Here is a 16830-nt window from a genome sequence, read left to right on the forward strand (position 1 = left end):
GTGTCAGTACCATTCACTACACCAGCATTACAGTAACACCCATTCAGTTATTATGCAGTACAGTTAATGATTGTTTCTTTCAGCTGCCAATGAAATTAAATCTTTTACAACCTAGATACCAGAACAGGATCTCAAGGCAATGATTTTAAGTATTTCTCATAAGACATACTGCATACACCTTAAAAATGGGATCCGTTTCATTTCATGTTGGATTACCTCTAACACATGAAAAATAATGTACATCCAAATAATTATCATGCCTGTAATAAGTTCAGTCCTAAAATTTTAGACTTTCTAGTTGTTGTTCTGCAGCATTCCGTGTGTTTTGATTTCTGAAGATACAGGGGAGGCAGAGAAAAGGGGGGGGGGGGGGGGGGGGGGGGGGAGAGGGGAAGGCAAAGGTACAAGAGGTTTTACATAAAACAATATTATAGGAAGAACATAAAACATTGAGCCATATAAAACATTACAATATATACTCACATCTTTCACTATAAGGGCATTCATAATAACATATGTCAGGCATCATCTTGCAGAGTACAAAGAAATGATGGTTCCTGAAAAACATACACTGTAACAACATCTGTTGCAAGAAGAAAGAGTGAAGCACCATAATACTCTGCATTGCTTATTATGTGTCTCAGACTCGATGGCAAGGATCCAGCCATTACATTCCTCACACTATCTGAAAATGACGTGTCTTGAATGGCCTTCTTCAGAAAATTCAACATGGATTTCAACAAAGCAGCTCGCTGTGGAAGACAGGTTTTCACTGATTTGGGGTCATTTGTGCTAATTGGCCTATGGCTTTCCCTAATTTCTTGTGACATCTCACTTTTATTCAAATCACCCCGAGTTTTGTCTGTGTCCACTTCCATCACATGTTCACTGTCCGCACTGCAACTTGGTTGACCAGACTGTGCATTAACATTGAATGTTAGATGCTGAGGCTGATAGCAGGCCAGTATGTCATTTGTTTTGATCACAAAAGGCTGATCTCTCCTACAAGCATTCACTTCAACCTGAAAACAATCAGTATTGTAAAAAAATAAATACAATAAATATTACAGTTAAAAAAATTTAAACATACAATTCAGTTCTAGTAATACTAACCCTCAAGTCTACTTATGAAACTGGAAAGGCCTCCATGAGCTTGAAAGCTTTGCATGTCAATGTTTGTGATAAGATCAATAACTCGCACAGCTCTTGTAACAAACTGCAAGGAAAGGAAAAGGAGTACATGTATTTGTTTTAAGACAATCTTTAAAATATTTATAGTGATTAAAAATCAGTTATTTGGTACGTTCAAGGATATGTCACAGTACACGTCCATTTAACTCAATAATCAGAAGTCAATAACGGAGAATGGGGGAAGGGGCGACAGCATTTTTTATATTGTAAAACTTCTGTCTTGTTCATTTTTTGAAAGATTTGACACAAATAACATGCTATCAGTTACATATTATGATCACATTTTGGCATTTCAGAATGCTATCCAGTGATAGAAATAGGCTACAATAACTTTCAGCTGCACGAATTTACATGTCCAATTTTATCAACAGCATTGGAAAGGAAATTGTTGGTAGAAAATGATCACAACATGACGACTAAGCACACCTGTATTTCTAAAATAGATTCCACATTAATGAGTGATACTTCTAGTCTTGATGAAGAGGAGCACGAGTATGAATTTGAAGATATGGTAAAACTATCTGATCAAAGATCAACTGCTCATTGTCTCATTATGCAGTTGATTCTAAGGAAAAAGTGAGATCTTTCCTCTGTGATTCATTATGTAATTTCCAAAAGAAATCCATTGGTTGTGATTTTGCATAGAAGATACTTTAAATTTTTTTTTTAACAGATAATGTGTCTAGTCGTTCATACCCAGAACGTTACAATGCTGAACAAATGTGTGTTTTAACTGAAATAATACTGCAGTGGGGAAGTACCACATTTCCTGTACAATGTGGCAGTGACTATTTATGTGTGCAAACACTAACAAAGTAAGTGATTTATGATAGTCATTCAAAATGTGCTTACGCTTATTAAGTGTGATTAATGATAAAGGGCATACTGGTTTTGGAAGCATTACAGATATTAGGTATACTAATCAAGTCAAGTTAACTTTGAAGTGTTGTCATATGGCAATTTGGAACATTGTTATGAAACATTATTTGTGTGGACCTTGCATAAGATTTGATAAAATCAGCAGGGTAATGTTGTATGCTGTCTCTCATGATGAACAGGTGAAATAACTGATTTTTCATTGTACTCAGTTAGGACGAACAGGACAGCTATAGATCATACAGTATAATAATTTGTTTCTAGTAGAATTGCAACATTAATGAAAAATGTTTAGCTACATTTACTGCATTATCTGTCTACCACACCTACATTTCTGGAAACGTCCTTGCGAACAAGTGATACACTGTAATCTCACACCAACTGCCCTCAACGTCCTTTATTCACAGTAATTATTTGATTCACATTTACTGCAATTTAATGGTTCAATGTACTACAGTAACAAATGCTTGAAGTATTTTTCAGACTTAAAATCTTTCAAAATCATGTAACTAAAGAGGAGGATTAAAATGGACTTTACATTGTTACAGCCTTGTTTTACAAACATCAGTATGTTCCAAACTAATACATAAAGGGTTTCTACTAAGTTTTGAATTTCCTGTAATAGGGCAGTGATTGGCAACAGTAATGTAACTCCAGGGAAAACTCTTATTTGCCCAAACACTGTGATACAGTATCAAAAGACTATAGCTGTCATACAGGAAACGAAATCACAGCTATGAAGACAGAAAAAAGGCAGCTAATAAAGAGAAAGTTACAGGTTTCAAGCTAATGATAACAGGAACAATCTGAATTAAAGAAAACTAATTAGGTATTTCCAAGTGGATGTGAAAAGACACACTGAAAATATGGTAAGAGAAACAACTGGAAACTATAAGAGCACGAAGAAACACTGGAGCAACTTGGGTTGCATGAAAATCAAATTTCAACAATTAAGATGACTGAAGGAACAATAATTGACAGACCACAAGCTGTAAAGGCAATCCAAGGATTTTTTAAATTAAGAAATCAGTTTGGAACAAAATACAGTCAGCAAACAATAAAAAATAATTACATTCCAAATGGGTTGAGGTGTATAAAGATATTCCAGTTATGAAAAAAGAAACGGCATCTCCCCCCCTTTTTTTGTTGGGTGGGGGGTTCTAGCTGAAATGGTTAACTCCGTTGGCAAAGTACATGAAAAACAATTTTTTAATCATTAAATTGTTTACAGAATGTCTGTCAATGAAGACCATGGCACCAAACTGGAACAGTGCTGTAACTGATCTACTCCAAAAATAGAAACAAAGTAGACCTGGGCTGACACTTTGCCACAAAGAGTGAGTGAACCTATCACTGACTATACAGAAGTATCTTTGTCACACTCAACTCAGATACAGTTCTTTACTCTTGTTCTGTTTTTATTCTTATCCGAGTACAAATACATATTAGCTGTCAAATAACTGAGCTGTCATTTTATGAGGCGACCAAAAAAGAAAAACTAAAGATAATAGTGTGACCAGATATTGTGGGGAATAATGGATTTATCAACAAGCACTAGAATGTGGAATTGAGATTAAACTATACTTACTGCTCAATCCACAATCACAGTCCACAACTATTAATTCATCACAAAATGAGATGATAGATAAAAATGCACAAGATGGGAGTACATATAGGAGACATGGAAATTTAGAACTTCCTGTGTTCTGGCAATGCGACCTCAGCTGCATCTCACAGGATGGATGCATATTTCAGAAGCATAGCATGTCCAATAATGTTGATAAATTTAAGATAGTGGTTTCACATCTGGATTTAGAAGTCATAGAAGAAATAAAAGAAATCTTGTCATAACGAAGTCACACTGTGCTAAGCAAAGTTCTCATACAATGTTACACATTTCCACTAGAGATGTAATTACAAAAAGTTTTCTCAGAAGAAAATATGGGTGACAAGTCTCTATCACAAGTGCTCAAAGCCTCATGTACACGAGTATGCGATAAATGTCTGTCTGAACAATCTTAATGAGTATTATGGCTTTGTAAACTTACAGCCAACTTTTGCACTGTCACTGTGGCACAATGCAAACTTCAAAGATGGATGTTAAAGGGTGCTAAAATTTGTCAGGAACACCATATGCACCTGATCAGTGCATGGCATAAAGATTTGCAACTACCACATTGCTTGCAGTCAACCAATCACACTGACTGTTCATGCAGGACCCTTTATCAGGTGACGAGCTTCAGACTGACACACACGTCAGTGCACACCCAAGTTTTCCCAAATTCCCACTGCTTCAATGGACATAAAAAACCAGCAGTGATCACACTACTGAACTTGTTTGATTACAACTTTATGCTATGTGACCTAAGAAACATGCCAAACTTAGCAAAGTTACATAAACAAGTGCCTCATATGGGCAACATTGACATGCTACTGAAGTAGAGAATACTACAAACACCTGCAGCAACTTTTCCACCATCTACAAGGAGTACAGTACAATTACTGGCAAGATAAAGTTGAGCCTGTCACCATTACCTGAGCAGGTCGAAGCAGTACAACAGAGGCCCCTTTGCACAACTCACAAGAGGCTTCGCAGATTACTAGCCATGCTGAACTATTACCAACATTAATTGCCTAAACTAGGTCTGCCCTAGAGCCACTCAAAACAATACTTGCTGACAAATCCCATGGAGCACAGATGCTGAAGCAGCTTTCCATTACCTAAGGAAAATCTATTACAGGCAGTGCCACTACGAAATCAAAGACTGAGTGCTCCTTGGCACTTACAGTAGATGCAAGCCAAAAGCAGTTGTACAGCAGAAAGCTGATGGCAAATGGCAGCTGCTCACATTTCCCTCTAACTTAACAGCAGGAAAAATGGAGTGCTACTGACTGCTCGTTGCTTGCTATTCACTTAGCTATCTAGCACTTCCACCCATCTGTCAAAGAGACCACAAGACATTAGTAGCTATCTTTCAGCTAGACACAGATCTCAATTCATAAATTCAGTGCAGCAGATGGAGTACACCACACAGTCCACAATGGATGTGAGTCACATAAGAGGAAAAGACAACATGGTCATTAGATCGCATCTCTCTAAACTGTGCCAAAACAAACTCCATTCAATGGAAGAGTCAGTGTCAGAGCAACAAGAAGATCCTCTCTTGCACTGTCATACATGGAGAAACCAATAATTATACAAGAGCAGAGGACAGCTTTGCAGTTCGGGTGACTGTCAGCCCCAAATGTGCCTGACAGAATTTGGTGTGACGTAGTGAAAGGGAAGCAAAGACCGTGCATACCAGAATAATACCATCGTGAGGTTTTCAAAACTTCCCGACACCACTGGCAATGTTTTCATATATACGTTGACACTGTGGAGCCCCTACAACACTCTTTGGAACAACATTATTTGTTCAAAATCATCATTTTACAAGGTGGTCAGAAATCATTACAATGGGCATGAGTGCACTTGGGATTTGCCATGTTTGATATTCTGCAAGGCATAACCACAGGTCATGGGAGGCAATTTGAAACCAAATTTTCGATGAACTTTTATTACTGTGTGGGTGCAACCGCCTCCGCACTACAAGCTACCATCCAGCCAGCAATGGAATGCCAGAACTCTTACAGCACATATTCAAAGCTGCCCTAATGATTAGCTCCTCCTCATTGTCCAAAGCACTGCCACAGTCCTACTCTGATTGAGAACAGCAGCTGAGGAGGACATACAAAGCTCTCCCGTACAACTGGTCTATGGTGAGCAGCTGAGGGTTACAGGGGGATTAATCATGTCAGCATCTGTACAATCAATTGTCTCTGAGCTACATACACTGTTCACACAACAATTCAGCATCAGAAAGAGGAACTTTCAGCCGACCAACCCTGTAAGACATGAAGACTGGAAGATATTCATGAACAACGACCTGGGAGGGGGGGGGGGGGGGGCAAACAGAAACAAAGGGGGGGGGGGGTCCCATGTGCATCCACCCCCCATTTTGCCATACTTTAGACCCTACACAGTAACAGCAAGAGGAAGTCAGTTTCAAAATTGAGATGGGCAGCAAAAAATAGAAGACAGTCCCAACAAAGTACCTTAAACACATCACATGTACACTAATGAGAGTGCACTCCTTACACAGCTCTCCTTCAATCAAATGTGGTGGCTGACACTTCTGCACAGATTCGCTAAACCCTCAGCACCGGAAGAGGACACTAACGCAACAACCGCAAAATAGGAGCAACCCTTGCTTGCAATTTCATGAGAATGGGTAGACAAATCAAATATAAGTTCCCCCACAAACTGGTGGCACCCGGTTTCAAAAACAAGGTGGCGGCTACTATGGTGACATCACTAATCCATTTGAACACAATGTGTGAGCAAACTGATCACTGAAAGTATCTCTTGTTCTGTTTTTATTCTTACGCGAGTAAGGAAAAAAAAAAAAATATGTTATCTGTTAAATAACAGAACAGTAATTTTATGAGGATAAAGAGCAACACACTACCTCCCACAGACCTATTAGCTTCGCCGTAATGTACAAGACATAAGCTGAACTAGAAATGCTTTATTTGCCAAAACCAGTTTTCAGATTTATAACCTGTTATCAGTGGCATTTAATACAGAGAAACAAAGAACTATATGTACATCAATTTCTACAAAATAGTAAATATGTATTAGTGTGTTCTCTACATCTCATTTTTAAGTTTTCCTCTGACTAATGATGTCATCAGAAGATCAAAACAAACTGCAAAACAATTTAGAAAAGATATCTGAATGGTGCAAAAAGTGGCAGTTGACCCTGAATAACGAAAAGTGTGAGGTCATCCACGTGAGTGCTAAAAGGAACTAGTTAAACTTCGGTTACACGATAAATCAGTCTAATGTAAAAGCCGTAAATTCAACTAAATACCTAGGTACTACAATTACAAACAACTTAAGTTGGAAGGAACACACAGAAAATGTTGTGGGGAAGGCTAACCAAAGACTGCGTTTTATTGGCAGGACACTTAGAAAACGTAACAGATTACTAAGAAGACTGCCTACACTACACTTGTCTGTCCCCTTTTAGAATACTGCTGCACAGTGTGGTATCCTTACCAGATAGGACTGATGAGTACATTGAAAAAGTTCAAAGAAAGGCAGCATGTTTTGTATTATCACGGCATACGGGAGAGAGTGTCACAGAAATGATACAGGATTTGGGCTGGAAATCATTAAAAGAAAGGTGTTTTTAGTTGCGATGGAATATTTCCACGAAATTTCAATCACCAACTTTCTCCTCCAAATGTGAAAATATTTTGTTGACATCGACCTACATAGGAGGAATGATCACCATGATAAAATAAGGGAAATCAGAGCTCATACGGAAAGATAAAAGTGTCCATTCTTTCCGCGCGCTATACAAGATTGGAATAATAGAGAATTGTGAAGGTGGTTCGATGAACCCTCTGCCAGGCACTTAAATGTGATTTGCAGAGTATCCATGCAGATGTCCAACATGAAATTTATCATATCTTATACACAATATAGATAAGAGCAAAACATATAACAGGTCAGGTGCATATAAAGTAACATGTAGTGAATCTCATAAATTTTATGTTGGGCAAACAGGCTGAAACTTCAAAACATGATTTAGAGAACATACTAATGTTAATGCAGCCCATTCCTAAGCATTCAGTGGTCATTGAAGAGAATACAAGGATTCTGCTATGAAATTCTCAGAAACATCATCATTTCCCATAAAACAGAAAATGGCAGATTATTAAATATTGTAGAACAAATTGAAATACACACCCATATGACAGAAGAACCAGATGACATGGACAGAGTTATGGAACAAGATGATGTACATACAAAATTTCAACTGTGTTTTAAACAAGTATTTTTGGTTTGGAGTTTATGTCCAGCATGTAAAACTGTCTAATTTGTTGTGATAGGCTAGATTATTTTGTTTGACATACTATAGAACAACATAATGTTAGTATAGTTATATTAATGTTACTATATGTACAGCAATTGTGTAGAGATCTATGTACATACAGTTGTTTGTTCCTGTGTATCAGATGCCACCAATAATGGGTTATAAACCTGAAAACCATTTTTGGCAAATAAAACATTTCTAGTGCAACTCATTGTGTATAGAGGATGTCCTTTAATAAATATATGAAAGCTGTGCAGCACCAATCATTTAGACAGAGGAAAGCACAATGTTGCAGTCTCTCCTCAATAAAGTTTAACATATACATTGAAGAGCCAAGGAAACTGGTACACCTGCCTAATATTGCGTAGGGCCCCATTGCAAGGCATCCCACATATGCTCCATAATGTTCATGCCTGGGGAGTTTGGTGGCCAGAGGAACTGCTTTAACTCAGAAGAGTTTTCCTGGACCCATTCTGTAGCAATGTTGGACATGTTGGGTGCTGCATTGTCCTGCTGGACTTACCAATGTCCATCGGAATGCACAATGGACATGAATGAATGCAGGTGATCAGACAGGATCCTTACATTTGTGTCACCTGTCAGAGTCATATATAGATGTATCAGGGGTCCCATAGCATTGTATGTAGACATATCTGAGGTCTGATATCACTCCAACTGCACACACCCCACGCCATTACAGAGCCTCCATGGATTCATAAGGTTGTCTCCATACCTGTGCATGTCCATCCGCTCAATACAAGTTCAAACAAGACTCATCCGACAAAGCAACATGTTTGCAGTCATCAACAGTCCATTGTTGGTGTTGATGGGCCCAGGTGAGGCGTAAAGCTTTGTGTTGTGCAGTCATCAGCGGTAAATGAGTGGGCCTTCAGCTCCGAAAGCCTATATCGATGTTGTTTTGTCGAATGGTTCACATGCTGACACTTGTTGATGGGCCAGCATTGACATCTGCAGCAATTTACAGAAGAGTTGCACTTCTGTCACAATGAATGATTGTCTTCAGTTGTCGTCGGTCCCGTTTGTGCAGGATCTATTTCCGGTTGCAGCGATGTCGGTGATTTGACGTTTTACTGAATTCCTGATATTCATGGTACACTTGTGAAATGGTCATACATGAAAATCCCCACTTCATTGCTACCTCAGAGATGCTGTGTACCATCACTTGTGCCACGACTATAACATCACATTCAAACTCACTTCAATATTGATAAACTGCCATTGTACCAGCAATAACTGACCTAAGACTACTTGTTGTCCTACATAGGCATTGCCAACCACAGCGCTGTATTCTGCCCTTTTACATATCTTTGTATTTGAATACACATACATACACCAGTTTCTTCAGCACTTCACTGTATTTGGAGATGTTACTCATAAATCTTTGAAACAAAATAGAGGAGTGCTGTTTAGTGATAGGAGGATAGACCATTTGATTTTTGGATGATGTAGTGTTATTGGCAGAGAGCAAAAGAACTTCAACTGGAATGTTAAAAGAATTAAACGAGACCTGTGAGGAATTCAGAATGAGAATTAATAAGAAAAAGATAAAATGTATGGTGGTAAGTGCAACAAAAGTAAGAACAACTGTGAACTTATGACAGGTAGATATAGAACAAGTTAGTACTTTCAAATATTTGGGAAGCATAATTACAAACAACATGAACTGTAATAAGGAGGTGAAAACATGTATAGCAATTGCCAAGAAGGCATTGAATAAAAAGAGGCAGCTTCTATGTGGGTATATGGACAGGGACCTGAGGGAGAGACTGGCAAAATGCTTCATACAAAGTGTTGCATTGTACAGTGCTGGAACATGTACACAGACAAAAGAGGAAGGAAGAAGGATGGATAGAAGCATCTGAGATTTCGATTTGAGGAGGATAGAAGGGGTAAAATGGGTAAACAGAGTGAGAAACGAGGTGGTGCTGAGAAGAGTGGGCAAAGAGACAGAAATTTTGAATGTAAACAGGAAAAGGAAAAGCTACTGGTTTGGACACTGGCTGAGAAGACATTATTTACTGAAGAATGCTATTGAAGGAATGGTGAATGGAAGCAAAAGAAGAAGAAGAAGAAGAATTATGCAAAAGATACCAGATGGTAGATAGCATAAGGATAGGAAACAATTGTGAGAAAACTAAGAGGGCAGCAAATGACAGGACTTCATGGAGAGCTGTATGTGAAGACCTCCCCTAGAGCAGAACACTGATGATGAAGCAGTCCGGATTTTTAAAACATCAGAGTAGTGTGAAATTCAGAACTACAAAAGAAGCTTAGCAAAGAGATTTCTTACTGTCAAAACTATTCTCAGCAGTCCTAGAAGACATTTTCAGAACCTTAATCTAAGAAAACCAACAAAAAATAGGCGAAAATATAATATATCTCAACCATCTTCATTTTGTAGATGACATTTTGTTCTTTACCTCTAGTGCAAATGAACGACAAAGAGAATACCTGGTCAGAAACATTCTGAAAGTAGGTCTGAAAATAAATTACAGTAAGACTAAATACGGTATGACCAATCTATCAAGAATGAAACTGTACAAAGAAACAATACAACCACACGGGGGAGGGGGGGGGGGGGGGAATAAAAAAATTAAGAAATGCCTGGAATGATTCTGATAAAATGAATAAGTTTTCAAAATTAGTCTCTGAATATGCATGAAAAAGAAAATTTACCAGGTGTATTTACAACCAGTTTTGACTAATGACAGTAAGACATGAGATTTTAATGTGAAAATTATTTAAAACCTGACATTCTCTCAGTAAGCAATGCAAATATGCATTTTGGACATTGCTAGGATTGTCAGGAAAACTAGTACAGGGTTCACGGTACAGATGAGAGTGGAAGACTTAATTGTAACCATGATAAAAATGAAATGCAGACAAATAGTCAGGTGAATGGATGACAGATGGACTTCTGTGCTTGAGACCAAGACATACAGAAAGACTAATACAACAGCCTTGTGGAAAATAGGTAAATGACAGTGGATAACATGAAGCAGAAATAGGTATACATACAGCTGAAACCACAATTCGTGTTCAGTTCCTTTGTCCAGCAGTAATTGTCACATGGATGATGATGACATTGAATCAAACCAAACCAGGGTTACAACACAGCTGGTTTATTGCATGTAAGAGAAGGTTCTCCAAAACAAAACTTTTCTAGAACAAAATGCCTATTTCTAACTAACAAAAATAAAGCAAATAGTGATATATTTGGCAATACAACATTAAAGTATGTACAAACATGATGTGAAAATTTTTGATGGAATTTTTATATATTAGTAACTTCCAGCTGCTGCAGCTCAGCAGAATTACTAAAGGTAATTGGTATACTTTGCTTCTCTAAACATTACTGCAGTCGAAGATTTGTTGAAAGTGCTGGTGACTGATTTTTCTCCAAATCTGACTTCACATAGCATAAAAACAATGAATGACGTAGACTCAACATTCCAACTGTGATGCACACAGAAAGGCCTGCATCCAATCCTAACATCTCTCTTATATTACTACCAATTTCTGTTTTAAGCCATTACAAACTTGCAAAAACTGTAAGAGCTTGCACATCATATTAGAGCCATCCATTAAAAGCTTCTTAAAATCTTTAATTTTCTTTATATTGGCTTCAAATTTTGCACGACCTAGTTTTCTTCTACAGAACACATATTTGTAAAAATTGGAGTGAAATTAGTCCGCTTCATGTGGAATGACCCAGTTGTCTCCCAACAGCAAAGTGAACAATGGTATAATATTGAAAAATAAAGGTAAAATAAGATATTAAAGGTGCCAGTGTCACACTACAGAGGAAATAAAATTTTAAAGTAAATTTTCAGTATTATATACCACACAAGTGGGAAAAACCTGAATTTATTGAAGACCTGATGCCTCCCTCTATACTGTTACGACAGAAAGGCAGAAGAGAGAGACTTACTTTCAGAATGAACTAGATGATAAATTTCAGAGCCAACAAGATGAGGCAAAACATGCTGATCTGTTTGCTGTGAAGAATATTTAACTATTAATTATGCTGGTATTATTGTGCTCTTGTGAGAACTTACTACAAAAAATATGTAGTTTTTCATTGCTTAGTCTAGTTTCTTTAGTACATCACTGTCAATCTTTTGTTACCTATTACTATCTTTGGAATCTTCAGAGAGTTAATTACCATAATATTCATCATGGTACAAAAGGAAAGATCTTTTACTATTTACAAAAACTGATTCAAGCTTTCTCAGCTGTAAAATACTACTAGTTTTATTGTTCTGTCCCCGTATACTTTCATTTTGCAAAATGGAGACTAACCTTTTGGTCGGTACGGGGGAGGAGGGGGGGGGGGGGGGTGAAGCCTCACACATTCCACAACTTATTTAAACAGGTGTGTCACGAGTGGCATTCACAGATAACAGTATTATTCACACCTGTAATAGGAAATATTTGATACAGTTTTAACTATTGCTTTAATAGATTAATGAACAATTCACTACTTAGGTCAGGAAGATGAAAGTTCTACATTACCTGTATCTGTGTTTCTTGGCATCACATTATGTGTTTACTAACTGTGATATGTCCGCACAGGTCAAATACTAAATAACAACATAATCTTGACCTGTCTGAGGAACTTCACAAATTCTTTTAAGTACAGGCACCACAATATTTTTTTTATTTTTTGTTTTTTGTTTTAAATTGTGATTTTTCATCTAGTTCAAATACAAGTAATTTCTTTGCAGCCTTCCTTTCCCTTTTATGAAAGCACACACCATCTTTTACCAATAACCATTATCCCTCCCCTTCCATGTTCACTTAAACCTTATCCTTTCCCCTTCTAAGACTTCAGCCCCTCCTTACAAGAATCTGTTATTTTTAGATTGGAAAAGAATACTTCATTAAGCACTTTACAATACATTTAAAGGATTGCCACATAAAAATATGCAGGAAGACACTCAGGAAAACTTAACAGAAACCACTACAATGAATCGCATAACACTATCATCATCTGTCAATAAATAAATTTAATAAGTACTTACTGTGATATGTTCTAACTCTCTTCCATGCCAGTGTATTACTCTCAGCAAGCATTCCATCATGCCAGAGCTAACTAGTGCCTCACCTCCAGCATCATAACTTGCCAAATGGTAAAGGAAACTGAAAAGTGCTGTTGCGAGTGGAAGAGGAAATGGACATTTTGGGCGATTTAGTTGAGGGTCTGACAATAACGTGCTAACACAGGATCGAACAAAGGTAGGCAAGAAACCATGGAATGAATTTGCTGTTGTCACTTCAATTATCATATTCAGTCTTGCACTCGGTTTCCTAAAGATGGAAAGGGGGAAAAAATAATAATTTCATATATACAAGAAATACTAAAACAAAATTACCCTCATAGAAAATACAATTTATCCACAATAATGACAAAATGTTAATAGCATATAGCAAACTCATTTGAGGTAATGGGTAAGAACTAATATATTACACTGAAGAGACCAGTTTGTATCAATTTGCAAAACAGGCAGATCCCTACAGTACTTCAAAAATTTGTGCTGACCTTCAATGACCCAATAGTTCACTCAAAATAGTAGAAAACCTTAACTTTGTGACTTAACTAATCAACCAAGGAAAGGCAATAAGATGATTCAAGATCTAAAACATCGTACTTACAGTATTAAGCAATAGGTTTTCCACACTGAAATAGTATTTAAAAACAGCACACAAATGAGGACCGTGTACCACTTACAAAGGTAAGTGCACCCCAAAAAACATTACTAAATACAAGTATTGAGCCTGGTAAATGCAGAGTATGTTTTTGCCTACTGGATATTAATGTATTAGAACACAATTTGCAAATATATTGTGGAACTTGCTGTGCCATACCAGTTGCTCTACTTCAGGCAGTTATTTTTCTATATACACATTTCCCATATTATATGTATCTTTCACTTTCTTTTTCATTTCTATTCAATCTTTATCTATTTACTTTTAGTTGTCATTACTTTTCTACACTACTCACTAAAATGAACATGAGCAATAACACTCATTCACATAATTTTACTCACATCCCCAAAGATTATAATACACATTATACAAGCTAACTGTAATGGTGTGTATCAACACAATGCTTGTCTCTGTTCAACTTTGCACATTCATTTGGCATTACTAACAGCGCAACAAAGGGGTTTGTTTGTGGCAGTAATGATTTGTCATAAGACATGCTTCCCAGGCTTTGAGAAATTTGTGTAGTATATGGTCAACAGTAGCCACAGGTTGGCAATTTGATCAAAAATTCGACTTGGATTTGACAGTGTGATTTATTATGTATTTTTCTTCATATCTTTTGACAATAAAGCATGCAATTTCCAACTTATGAATTTGCATAGGCCAGAATTTTTACAGTTTCCAAGATACAATTGTGACTAGTGTTATTCTGTTACTTTTTTCATACATCTGAAACGATTTTTCCAGTAACCTTCCAAATGCACATTCTGCAGAAAATAAAACCATGGCACTGCTTATGAAAGGTAATGCAATGTACCTGATATTTTTGCAGTCACTACAAACTCTTACATTTATTTCTTGATAAATTACAAAAATGCTTACCTCGGGGAAAAAAAAAAAAAATTTGCTCATATTTGCATGCGAACATTGACCTCCGTAACACAGCATAAATTATGTTCCATATCAATGCTTTTGCCTAGTGCTAGAAGTTCCCATAGTTTGTTTAATATCTTGTTACTTGAGACAACCACATTCTCAGTTTTCTAAGCATAACAACAATACCAATACCACACTTTGAAATTCTTGCAAAAATCTTTAACCAATGTGTGGCACATGTACCTTCAAAAATGGTGACATGAAACTAAGTAACAATTAATCTGTGTTTTAATTAGTTTACTTTCTCAGGTGTCATGGAAACACAGTTGCGTTAACCGCATAGTCAATATATAAATAGTGCACAAAACCCTGATAAAAACTGAATTAATAAAAAGAGAGAGATCTTTAATAAAGAGTGATTTAACAACAAATAATGATTTTATGTTCATGAAGTATTTGAGTGCTCTACCTTATACCTGTAAGAATTTGGCTACCTCTTTCTTTTTTTTTTAATGGAACTATACCCGTCTTTAAAATGCCAAATGTGACTTACTCCTGCATAGTTAATCTTAAATTCTGATTGTGTCATATACATCAGCAGCTGATTATAATGTGCTAATGTGCTATACCACACTGTACACATCACACTAAAATTGTCCACTTTCTCTTTGAATGCAAGCCAATAATTGCACTAAAATTAAGTCATTTCTCTTTGAATGTGTGCTGGTCTGCAAATAAAATGGACAAAAACATTTTTTGTAAGGCTCTCTCCATGATACCTAGAAACCTGTGTTGAGTTCTGAAATGACGGTCAGCCACATTACTATCAACTCAGCGATGGGTCGCAAGGTGTCTTGTTTTAAACTCTACATGCTCTCATGTGACATCATCCTTCCTGGCTTTACGTTGCTCATAGCACCAGGTCAGTACTTTTCTTTGAAAGTGCATGTCACAGCACTGTGGTGAAGTGGTTGAGACCACTGAGTGGTAATTTGTTGGCCTGGGTTCAATTACCACTGCTAACATATTTTTTAAAATTTTATTTTATTGATCACAATGTGCAACAAATAATTGTAAAATATATTTTAACATTTCAATTTACATATGTAAAGTTAATATATGCAGTTTAGTTATTACTACTACCCTTTTAAGTCAAAAAGCCACAAGCCACCATATTGTAGCACACTGGCACAATTATACATGAACCACCACTGGCTATATATCAAAAAGATAAGCTGGACACCAATAGCTGCAGTGTATTTACCGCCCTTAAGAAGCAAACAAATTTAGTAAGGTTATACCAAACTGCAAAACGTAAAAGTGTGGTTCAGACATGGGAGTCACATGCTTCTACAGAAGACTTGCCTCAGAAGCAGAACCTTTGCAGGAAATATGGAGAATGTCACAAATTTCAAGAGTATACTATAGGTTTTTTTGGGAGAGGGAACTGGGAAGAGGGAAGGAGGTTATTTTAAAGTACTAGTGGTATGCTGAGAGACACCTGTGATTAGAACAGGTGGCAGCAACAAGCAATTGTTCAAGTGTCCTAAAAGAAGTACAGAATTAGTTCTATTCATGGTGAAGCCACTGGAGACACAGCACATGACTGGATTGGGGAATAACAGGGAATAATATTGTCAATGCTATTTCAAAGGAACCACCCCTAAGTGATTCATGAAAATGACAAAAAACCTAAATCTAGAATGGCCAGAAGGGGATTTGAACAATTTAATATAGGTCCACTGTCTTACCACTGTACCACTTCAATTGATGGTATTTTACACAATGTCTTATCTGAGTCACCTTGAGCAGTTAAAAAAACTCTTGGTATTAATTTGCCAGATTACCAGGAAAATCTTTCCGTTTATTTGGTGTGGCACCAGATTATTGTTGTCGCCATCAGTTCAAAGACTGGTTTGATGTTTACTTGTGTTAAAATAAAGGTAAAGAAAAAAGAAAATTTTTTTTTTAGCAAGTAAAACAAGAAGAGACATTAGACAACCTGAGCAGTCTGAATGTGAATTCACCACTGCAACTAAAAATGTGGATGATCAATGGATAAAATAAATGAGTATTGTAGAATACCCTTAAACATATTTGATAAGCAAGGTTATAAAGGATGTGGAAACCTGTCATAGTTCAATTTCCACATTATAAAGTTGCTATGAAAGCTAAGAGCTCAATCACACAATTGCATGAATTATGCCAAAATAAGTGTAACAGATCAATAAAT

At 36.8% G+C, this 16830-nt stretch overlaps 1 protein-coding gene across 1 annotated transcript in view; it reads right to left on the bottom strand.

The window, feature by feature from the left end:
• LOC126184383 (E3 ubiquitin-protein ligase HUWE1-like) overlaps positions 1 to 16830 on the bottom strand; it is a 207244-nt gene that overhangs the window by 61987 nt on the left and 128427 nt on the right. Inside the window, exons 8-9 of the mRNA XM_049926768.1 lie at positions 13037 to 13322; positions 1114 to 1216 (exon numbers count right to left, since the gene is read on the bottom strand). Of these exons, the coding sequence (XP_049782725.1) occupies positions 1114 to 1216; positions 13037 to 13322 (389 nt within the window). The remainder of the gene's footprint in view (positions 1 to 1113; positions 1217 to 13036; positions 13323 to 16830) is intronic.

Source organism: Schistocerca cancellata, chromosome 4 (genome assembly GCF_023864275.1).
Source record: "Schistocerca cancellata isolate TAMUIC-IGC-003103 chromosome 4, iqSchCanc2.1, whole genome shotgun sequence".
NCBI classification, from domain to species: Eukaryota; Metazoa; Arthropoda; class Insecta; order Orthoptera; family Acrididae; genus Schistocerca; species Schistocerca cancellata.